This window comes from Microtus pennsylvanicus, chromosome 4 (assembly GCF_037038515.1).
Source record: "Microtus pennsylvanicus isolate mMicPen1 chromosome 4, mMicPen1.hap1, whole genome shotgun sequence".
Taxonomy (NCBI): Eukaryota; Metazoa; Chordata; class Mammalia; order Rodentia; family Cricetidae; genus Microtus; species Microtus pennsylvanicus.
In genome coordinates this window covers 45,193,546-45,203,642 of record NC_134582.1, presented here as the reverse complement: position 1 = coordinate 45,203,642, position 10,097 = coordinate 45,193,546, and the positions used below count along the sequence as shown (strand labels likewise).

The 10,097-nt window shown below is 39.7% G+C and overlaps 2 protein-coding genes across 2 annotated transcripts in view; both read left to right on the top strand.

Annotated features, from left to right (window-relative positions):
* Positions 1–10,097, top strand: part of LOC142847810 (protocadherin beta-4-like) — a 147,546-nt gene that overhangs the window by 110,528 nt on the left and 26,921 nt on the right. The window lies entirely within an intron of this gene.
* On the top strand, positions 3,168–7,838 carry LOC142847806 (protocadherin beta-14-like). The gene has a single exon (XM_075968901.1). It carries the CDS (start codon positions 3,459–3,461, stop codon positions 5,856–5,858), a length of 2,400 nt encoding a protein of 799 aa, XP_075825016.1. The 5' UTR covers positions 3,168–3,458; the 3' UTR covers positions 5,859–7,838.

The following is a 10,097-nucleotide window of genomic DNA, read 5'->3' as shown; positions in this document are numbered from 1 at the left end:
GCCTTTCTTCTTCCCAAAGTTTTCTCTTGGGCCAGAGTTCTTCTGCCTATACCTTGTACCTAGCTGTTTATCATTCAGCTTTTTATTACACAAATCATAGCAATGCATCTTCACACAGTGTTCAAATATCCCACAACACTTTGGGTTTCTCTCCAAAGCTTGTTCAACATGCTTTCTTATAGAATCCAGGATCACCAGCCCAGAAGTGGCCCTCCCCTCAATGGGCTGGGCCCTACCACTTCAATCACTAATTGAGAAAATTCTCTACAGGCTTGTCTACAGACCTATCTTAAGCAACCATTTTCTCAACTGAGGCTCCCTTTTCTCCAATGACTCTAGCCTGTGTCAAGTTGACATAAACTAGTCAGCACATCACCATAGGAAATCTCAAAAATATGGTGTTAATTTTTATGTTCTTTGGCAGTCTACTGGTTATGGTGTAGTGCTCTCAAAAATATTATGCTGAATGAAAAAACTGTTATTTTTAAAAATCACTTATTCTATAATTTTTTATACAAAATAATGAGAACAAACAAATCTATGGAGACAGAAAGTGTTTTGGTGGTTGTCTAAGGTTGGGGGAATGTGTAGGAGCGGAGACTAACTGGGTGCAATTTATATGGGGGATAATGAAGCATTTAAAATTAGAAATAATTGTAAGAGCTGCACAATTCTGAAAATATAAACTGTAAACTTTAAATGGTGCCATACAATGGTGTCTCTATTTCATCCAAGTTGAAGAATAGAGAATGGCTCTAGAAACCTAGGATTCCAAGCAAGCTGGATCTTTTCTTATCCATGATGATGAAATTGTGAAGAGAAATTCAAACTGCCAAGGCAAAAGAACCCTACAGACAAAACAGCTGGTCTAGGTACTGACCTTTTGTCAAGCTTTTCCAGATACATAAGCATCAATATCTCCATATTTCTGGGTGGAATTTTGTGTTTCCTCGCTCTGGTGGAGAGTTACCAAACTTTCTGGAGCTCTCATGCTTGTATATGAGTAACCAATCAATCTTCTAAAATGTTTTGCTAAAGCCAAATTTTTTTCTCAATCTTCAAATATTTCTGTTATAGTTAAATTTAACACGGTGCATTCAAATCAAGCCGTGCTGGTCAATTTTGTAATAGATGACTCCTATAAATTATAAGTAATCAAGAAACTTTTCCCATAGCCAATGGAGGAAAGTTGATTAGAAATACCTGTAAAAAAATACAACCTCTAAAAATGAATTTTCTTGAAAAATCTCAACAATAAAAGCCAATTAACAGTTTAATTTCTGATTGGCAAGAAGTACTGGAAGTAAAGGACTTGTGTTATTAGGGCATTTAAACTTATAAGGACTGCTACCATCTTTTTAACTGGCAATCTGGCCTCCATTTCCTGGTCCAGTGTACTATTTAATCAAAACCATGGTCAGCCAGGCCCCAGCTCTTTAGCTATTGTCCGGTCTTCACCAGCTGGAGACGAAGTGTTCAACATAAGAGTCTTGGCAGGCATTCCCATCCAAGCCACCGTACCACACAAGTGAGTGCATGTAAAAGAGTGGTGTGTTTTAATAGACACCTATCAGGGTAATCCACAAATTCTGCCTTAAATACAATAGACAATTTTAATGCTTACTTTTTTCTTGACTTGAGAGTATGTTCCACTTTTCCTAACTTACTTGAAATTCCGTTTACCTTTCAGAGAATTATGTTGAATCTAGATCTTTTTTTGTTTTGAAGAAGTTACTTATTTTCCTTCTTTTCTGTAAGTGAACATAGGTTATAGTGTTCTGTGTCTAACAAAATTGACAAATGCCTATTGGTTTCCAACAAGAGTAGCACTTGTCCGTGCCCTACACACACCAACTTATATACTTTAAATTATCCCTAGATTACTTATAATTCCCAATGCCTAATAAAAAGGGAAAGCCTTACATACTCCATACAAATAAAATGTTTGAGGTTATGTTGTGATTTATTTTATTTTTACAATCTTACTGCTTTAGAGTGAGAGATTGAACCAGAGTCTCAATAAGCTACCACACACTCATACCACTACTGAGTGGCCTCCCTATATTTTAATTATCCTCTTAACATTTAGTTGTTAGTTCTTTGTGGTTTCTTTAAAACGCCAACTCATTAGTTTCTATGGTAATGATCCTGGGACGTAAAGCTATCAGCATCCTATTTTTAATAGGTAGGGAAACAAAGGTACAGTTTGTACAGGTCTGTAGGTAGGTAGTGACAGTACCAGGATTCTAATGTTGACATCTTGGATCCAGAATCTATGTTCCTAAATAGTATCTATCTCCTAGGTCATAGTTACTTGTCTTTTCTAGATGCTTCTACTATTCTTTACCTATGAGTTGTTATATCTTAATTATTAGCTTATCAATTCTTCTAGCCATCAAGTTCTATAAAAAAGATCATCTTATGTGCATTATATCTTCGTGTGTGTGTGTGTGTGTGTGTGTGTGTGTGTGTGTGTGTGTGTTTTCAGACAATGTCTCCCTGCATAGCTTTCCCTGGCATGGAGCTCATTATGTAGACCAGACTAACCTCAAACTCTTACAGATCCCCTTGACCCTGCCTCTGGAGTACTGGGATTAATCGCATGCACCACTACATACACCCTGCTATTTTAAGTGTAAAGTTAAGAAGTCTAATACTCCCATGACTTAAACTAAGTTAATTACTAACAAAAGTAGTATGCTCTGTATTTTTCCAGATTCGTGTGTGTGTGTGTGTGTGTGTGTGTGTGTGTGTGTGTGTGTAAAATGTAGTGATGTTACCAATTATATTATGGACTCACACCAACAATTATTTACCAGAGAGGAGGTAAATATTTGTAACCATTAAAGGATTGCCTTGAAATAATTATCATTTATTTATTTGGGGCACTTTAGTAGGTCTTTTTTTAATTGAACATTCTAAGAACTAATGATTTCATGGAGAATATGGACTTTGTTTCAGTTATAATCCAAACAGGCCAACAACAAGAGACATTTTGTAGAAAATTGGAAGAGGCCAAACAGACTAAGTTATAAGTTATAACCAAAAATTATGCCTAAATACATCGATTATGATAACGATACTGTAATTATGTTTGTAAAAGACTTTGCTAATTAGAAATAGTTAATGAATATTTAAAAATAAAAATAGTCTGTGTGAAATTAGCTTTTAAATAATCTACACAGTTATATTCACAAAATTTTAGGAGATAAATATTAAATGAAAAACTTCACAGAGACACTTGGTGGCGCTATAGGATAAGATGAAACAGTGCATAGCCCTGTGGGCTCCACTATTCAGAGGACCAGGGAACAGCCAATCCTGTTGAGAAGGGAGATGTTTCAGGAGCTTTACCGACAGAGCTGCCAAGGGATTTTCAATAGAAAAATCGGAAATTCCTCTATCAAAATTGGAACCAAATTTAATTTTTGCAACAAAAGAGATTGCCTGAAGGAACTATGGGAACCAGAAGGATGATGATTCTGCAGAAAAGGCAAGTCTTGGTTTTCTTTGTTTTGCTGGGATTGTCTAGGGCAAGTACTGAATCTTTGCACTATTCTGTAGCAGAGGAAACAGAAATTGGCTCTTTTGTGGCTAACCTGGCAAAGGATCTGGGGCTGGGAGTAGCGGAGCTGTCCTCCAGGGAGGCCAGAGTAGTGTCAGATGATAATAAAAAGCGTTTACACCTTAATTTGCTGACCGGAGATATGCTGGTGAGTGAGAGACTGGACCGGGAAGAGCTGTGTGGCTCCTCCCAGCCCTGCGTGCTGCCTTTTCAGGTGGTACTGGAAAACCCTTTACAGTTTTATCGAGCTGAGCTGCATGTCAGGGATATAAATGATCACTCCCCCACATTCCTGGACAAGGAAATATCTATTAAAATATCAGAAAGTGCAATGATCGGAGCCACTTTTTTAATTGAGAACGCACAAGATCTGGACGTAGGAAGCAACAGTCTCCAGGACTACACCATTAGCCCCAATTCTCATTTCTATGTTAAAATTCATGACAGTGGTGATGGAAAGATGTATCCGGAGCTGGTTCTAGACAGAGCTTTGGATCATGAGGAGGAATCTGAGCTTAGACTGACACTTACAGCCCTGGATGGTGGGTCTCCACCCAGGTCTGGGACAACATCAGTTCTCATAAAGGTTATGGACATCAATGATAATGCTCCTGAGTTTGCTCAGAGTTTCTATGAGGTGCAGGTCCCAGAGGACACGCCCGTTGGTTCCAGTATTATTGCTATCACTGCTACAGATTTAGATATAGGAAATTATGGAAAAATATCATATTCATTTTTGCATGCATCAGAAGGCATTAGAAAAACCTTTAAAATCAACCCAACATCTGGGGAAGTCAACTTGAGATCATTACTGGATTTTGAAGTAATACAATCCTACTCTGTAAATATTCAAGCAACAGATGGTGGAGGTCTTTCAGCAAAATGCACTCTTTTAGTTAAAGTATTGGATATAAACGACAACGCACCGGAAGTGACCATATCATCGATTACAAAGACAGTTCCAGAGAATGCTTCAGAGACCCTGGTCGCTCTTTTCAGTGTCCGAGATCAAGATTCTGGGGACAATGGAAGAATCCTTTGCTCTATTCAGGACGACCTTCCATTTATCCTGAAACCCACCTTCAAGAACTTTTTCACTCTCCTTTCTGAAAAAGCACTGGACAGAGAGAGCCGATCTGAGTATAACATCACCATCACAGTCACCGACCTGGGCACACCCAGGCTCACAACACAGCACACCATAACAGTGCAGGTCTCTGATGTCAACGACAACGCCCCCGCCTTCACACAAACCTCCTACACACTCTTTGTTGAGGAGAACAACAGCCCCGCCCTGCACATAGGCACCATCAGCGCCACAGACTCAGATTCAGGCTCCAATGCCCACATCACCTACTCACTGCTGCCCACCCACGACCCACAGCTGGATCTCTCCTCGCTCATCTCCATCAATGCCGACAATGGGCAGCTGTTCGCGCTCAGGGCGCTGGACTATGAGGTCCTGAAGACCTTCGAGTTTCAAGTGAGCGCCACAGACCAAGGCTCGCCCGCGCTCAGTAGCCAGGCGCTGGTGCGGGTGCTGGTGCTGGATGCCAACGACAATGCGCCCTTCGTGCTCTACCCGCTGCAGAACGCCTCTGCGCCCTTCACTGAGCTGCTGCCCAGAGCGGCAGAACCCGGCTACCTGGTCACCAAGGTGGTGGCAGTGGACAGTGACTCTGGCCAAAATGCCTGGTTGTCGTTCCAGCTGCTGAAGGCCACGGAGCCTGGACTGTTCACTGTGTGGGCTCACAATGGCGAGGTGCGCACCTCCAGGCTGCTGAGTGAGCGCGATGCACCCAAGCACAGGCTGCTGCTGCTGGTCAAGGACAATGGCGATCCTCAGCGGTCTGCCAGTGTCACTCTGCAGGTGCTGCTGGTTGATGGCTTCTCTCAGCCCTTCCTGCCTCTACCGGAGGTGGTGCGCGACTCCACCCAGGACGAGGATGCGCTCACGCTGTACCTGGTTATCGCCTTGGCGTCGGTGTCTTCACTCTTTCTCTTGTCTGTGCTTCTGTTCGTGGGGGTGAGGATGTGCAGGAGGGCCAGGGCGTCCACTCTGGGTGACTACTCTGTGCCTGAGGGACACTTTCCTGGCCATCTGGTGGACATCAGCGGCACGGGGACTCTGTCCCAGAGCTACCAGTATGAGGTATGTCTGACCGGAGGTACTGGGACTAATGAGTTCAAATTCCTGAAGCCAGCCATCCCCAGTCTTCAACTCCACGATGCTGGTTCTAATATGCAGGAAAAGGAGAACTTTCGGAATAGTCTTGGGTTTAATATCCAATAAAATCTCCTTTAAACTCTGAATATTTTACCTTCATTGTCAAATTGCAGGTGATTCTTTTTCTTAATCTGCAATGGATTTTAGGATTTTATTGATGTTGCATGCGTTTTCATTTCACATGTATCTCTCACAGTTGCTTTAAAAATCGTTACGGGGTTTAGGATGTATAGAAACAATCTTCACTTTTTGTTTATTTTGTCGGAGTTTTATGTTAACGGTTCTATGGTTTGTTAAGCAAGACACAGAAATGGAAATGCTTACTGAAGTATTGAGAGTAAATGTGTTGAGCTGGTGGTTACTGTGCCTGGTTGGGTCCAAGGCAGGCAGTTCTGGATGGATCTATAACAAAGAACGCGAGGGAGGAAGTGGAGGAGGGAACTAAAAAGGGGCAAATGCCATCACATAAGGGAGTTATTCCAATATACAATAAAATCCAGCAAGCAGGGATATTAAATGCTGCTGTATCTGGGTAGAAATTATATTGAACTATTAGTATTCTTTGTCAGATTACTTTATCATAAAAGATTTTTTAAATGCTGCCCCTCTGTATCCAGTCATGGAGGACTTTGTGTACTCATGTTTTCATGAACTGATTTCTGTCCATGTGCCCTGCATTAAATACTGATTGTTGAAGTAATTTTTCTTTATCTATTTTCTAATCGCTTCTTCTAATTCTCAAAATATTCTAGGTCTTGATACTGCTGTTGCTTGTTTTTTTGTTGTTGTTGTTATTGTTGCTTGTTTTTAAATACACGTTTGCTTGGTTAAAATTCATGGTACTCTTTATCATTTATTGATAAAGCAGATAATAAGTTCATAATCTTATTCTAAGTAAAGTAGTCTTTTACCAGAAGAAAACAGTATAAAAACTTCCTAGGAGGACTGGAGAGATGGCTCAGAGGTCCTGACTTCAATTCCCAGCAACCACATGGTGGCTCACAACCATTGGTAATAAGATCTGGTGCCCTCTTCCGGCCTGCAGGCATACATGCAGGCAGAACACTGTATACACAATAAATAAATTAAAGAAAAAACCTTCCTGGTAATTAAATATTTTTAATGTAATTTATTTTTTATTTTGTGTGAATTGGTATTTTGCCTGTATGTATGTCTGTCTCAGTGAGAATGTCTGATCCCCTACAAATGGAATAATAGACAGTTGCAAACTTCCAAATTGGTCCTGAGGATTGAATTTGGGTCCTCTTAACTTCTGAGCTATCTTTCTGTCTCCTGAAATTAAGGTTTTAAACTGTTAAAATGACTTAGATTTATCTAACTTTTCCTAACCATTAATAGAAGTAATATAAGCCTAATAGGGAAGAACAAATCTGTAACTCAAGCAACTGGGGGTGGAGAATAATCAATTCAAGATTGTTTTAAGCTACACAGTAAGAATTTTCCTTAAAAAAATAAATAAAGAAGGAAACTGAGCCTGATATACCGGCATATGTTTATAATTGAGGCACTTAAGAGCCTGGAGTGTGAAGCCAGCCTGAGCTCCGTGAGACACATTCTCAAAAATTACAAAGAAGCAGAATGGAAAATTAGGATTGGAATCCTCACACCTGAGGCTCTGAGGTAAGAGTCTGTCATAAGTTGGCAGGACTTATGACATGCTATGGACATGACATGGCAGAACAACCATGCTATGTAGTGCCAACAGACTGAGACTCTATTTCTAAAGGACTCCCTATGATCTTAAAAAATGAACTGTGAAGTACAATGTCTAGTTGTGTGGGCCCAGCAGGTGGTACAAAACCTTGGCTTCACTCTCAGCTCCTAGAGAAAAGAGTAAATATGGGTATGTGTGCACTTTGGATGCTCAATTTTTGGCATGCACAAAAAAAGCAACTTTAAAATATTATTAATACTTTGTGGTCTCCCTCAGGTAGCCATAAAAAATAAATCTGTATTTATAATTGATAAATGCCTGTTTATATTTTAAATTATAAGGTCTCAAATCTGTAGATGTACAATTCAGTGGAGGAGCTGCTAATAACTACTATGTAGTGTGGATATATGGCTAACATTATGTTAGCGTCTGCATTCACAGGAAACAATTAGCTATTAAGACACTTGTATATACCCTGGACAGTGGTGGTGCACACCTTTAATCCCAACACTAGGGAGGCAGGGGCAGGCAGATCTCTGTGAGTGTGAAGCCAGCCTGGTAAGAATTAGTTCCAGGACAGCCAGAACTACACAGGGAAGCCTGTCTTGAACCCCCCCCAAAAAAGACACTAGTATATATCCGCTCAAATTTATTGTTGAAATGTAGAGAAAGAGATAATTACAAAGTGTCTATTTTCCTGGGACCATGTAGACTCTTGGGAAATTCAAGCCTTCATGTCAATGGTTTATACAACTGAAACCAAACTCTAACAAACTGAGCCATTTACAGTAGCCCCTCCTATTAGTCAGTATGGTTCCTTAAGAGCAACATTTGTGAGATAAGAGCAAACTGGAAATGCACCAGCCCTTGTGTGGAATTTTAGCCTTGAACTTGACTTTTTAGCCTTAAGTTTAATTAGCTATCACTGTAGCAGTAATGTTAGGTACCGATAACATCAAATGCAGGTAAATAGGGAAAATAAATTATTCCCTAAGCATAGATTGCTCACCCTATTGCTTGGTATTTTTAATACTCTGCATACCCTAGGAAACATGAAGCCAAGAATGAGAGCCAGGAGGAAAAAACAATGCTGAAATAACTTAAAAGAATGTAAAATTAATATCATGAGGCAATCTACAATACACTAAGCATGTTAATTGAAATAGAATTTAAACGTGAAAATGTGTGGGTAACAAAAAATCTGTGAAATATGATAGATGGGGGCTAGAGAGATTGGCTCAGGCATTATGAATAGGAATTCCATGCCCACCACCCATCTCTGGCTGCTCAACTGTAACTCTGGCTCCCAGGAAACTGACTCCCTCTTCTGACCTCTGTCGTGCACATGTCCACATGCAGACAGACATGCCAACACTAATATGACATATTTGATAAGAACAAAATTAAGCTTCCGTATGTAAAACACATTAATCAAAAATAAAATTTTGAAACAGAATAAGGCAATAAAATCACAACAAAATATTTATTCACAAAAAAGATATTCAAATACAATCATAAATTATGTAACTCAAAAAGTTAATGCAATGAAAATACAAGAGAAGATGATAATAACACAGGCAGGCATGCCAGCTGTGGTGGTACACACTGGTTGGATTGTCTAAGGAGGCAGAGGCAGGAGGGGCACAAGTTCGAGGTCAGCCTGGGCTACACATTTTAAGAACTTCAACAAAAAAAGAAAAAGTAAACACGGGACAGAGTAAAAGTTTTAACAGACATACAAAGGGAGAGATGAGGTTTTCTTTTTCCTCTCTCTCTCTCTCTCTCTCTCTCTCTCTCTCTCTCTCTCTCTCTCTCTCTCTCTCTCTCTCTCTTTAGGACAGAGTTTCTCTGTAAAGACCTGGCCATCCTGGAACTTGTTCTATAGACCAGGCTAGCCTTGAACTCAGAGATCTACTTCCATCAGATAAAGTTAAAGGTGTGCACCACCACTGTCCAGCAAGACAGATGAGCAAATTTTAACCAGGACAGAATCTGAAAAAATAAAGACTGGGGATTTCTAGAATTAATGAAACATCAGCAAGCAAATCTAAGAGATTGCTGTAAATCTAAAAGGAAACGTTACAGAGATGTTTGTGTCTATAAACATCATACTGGAATTTCAGAAAACCAAAGAAAAAGAGAAATTTTATTTTTAAAAAACTGCAGGAAATAGAAATTTAACTTCAACACATGATGATTACACTGTCCAATCTGATCTCCTTTCTCCTAAACTGAAAAATGTTCCCTTTCCAGCTCCATGCATATCCCTCTTCCATATCTTCTTTCTATGTTTACACCACCAGTTAACATCGCTAACATCATATGATACTTAAATCTTGTAAATGGAGTAATTTTTCCTCACTAGAATACTCCCCATATGACTGGTCTATCACTTCATCCCGTATTATCCCACAGTGTGGGTACAAATGCATTACTGCATTTTCAGTTGAGGCCCCCATCATCTCCTACCTCTATTATTACAACAAGCTCTTACCTGTGTCCAGGTTTTTAATATATAATTCCTTCCTAGTTTAATCTCAACTCTGAAATATGTTTATCTTTAAAAAAATAAAACCTGGATTATATTACTTTTCTGTTCAGAAAACTTCAACGTTCTTGCATTTCCACTG

What these genes read in the sequence shown, in the direction of transcription:
- LOC142847806 (XM_075968901.1), top strand. Translation starts at nt 3,459, where the DNA reads ATGGGAACCAGAAGGATGATGATTCTGCAGAAAAGGCAAGTCTTGGTT.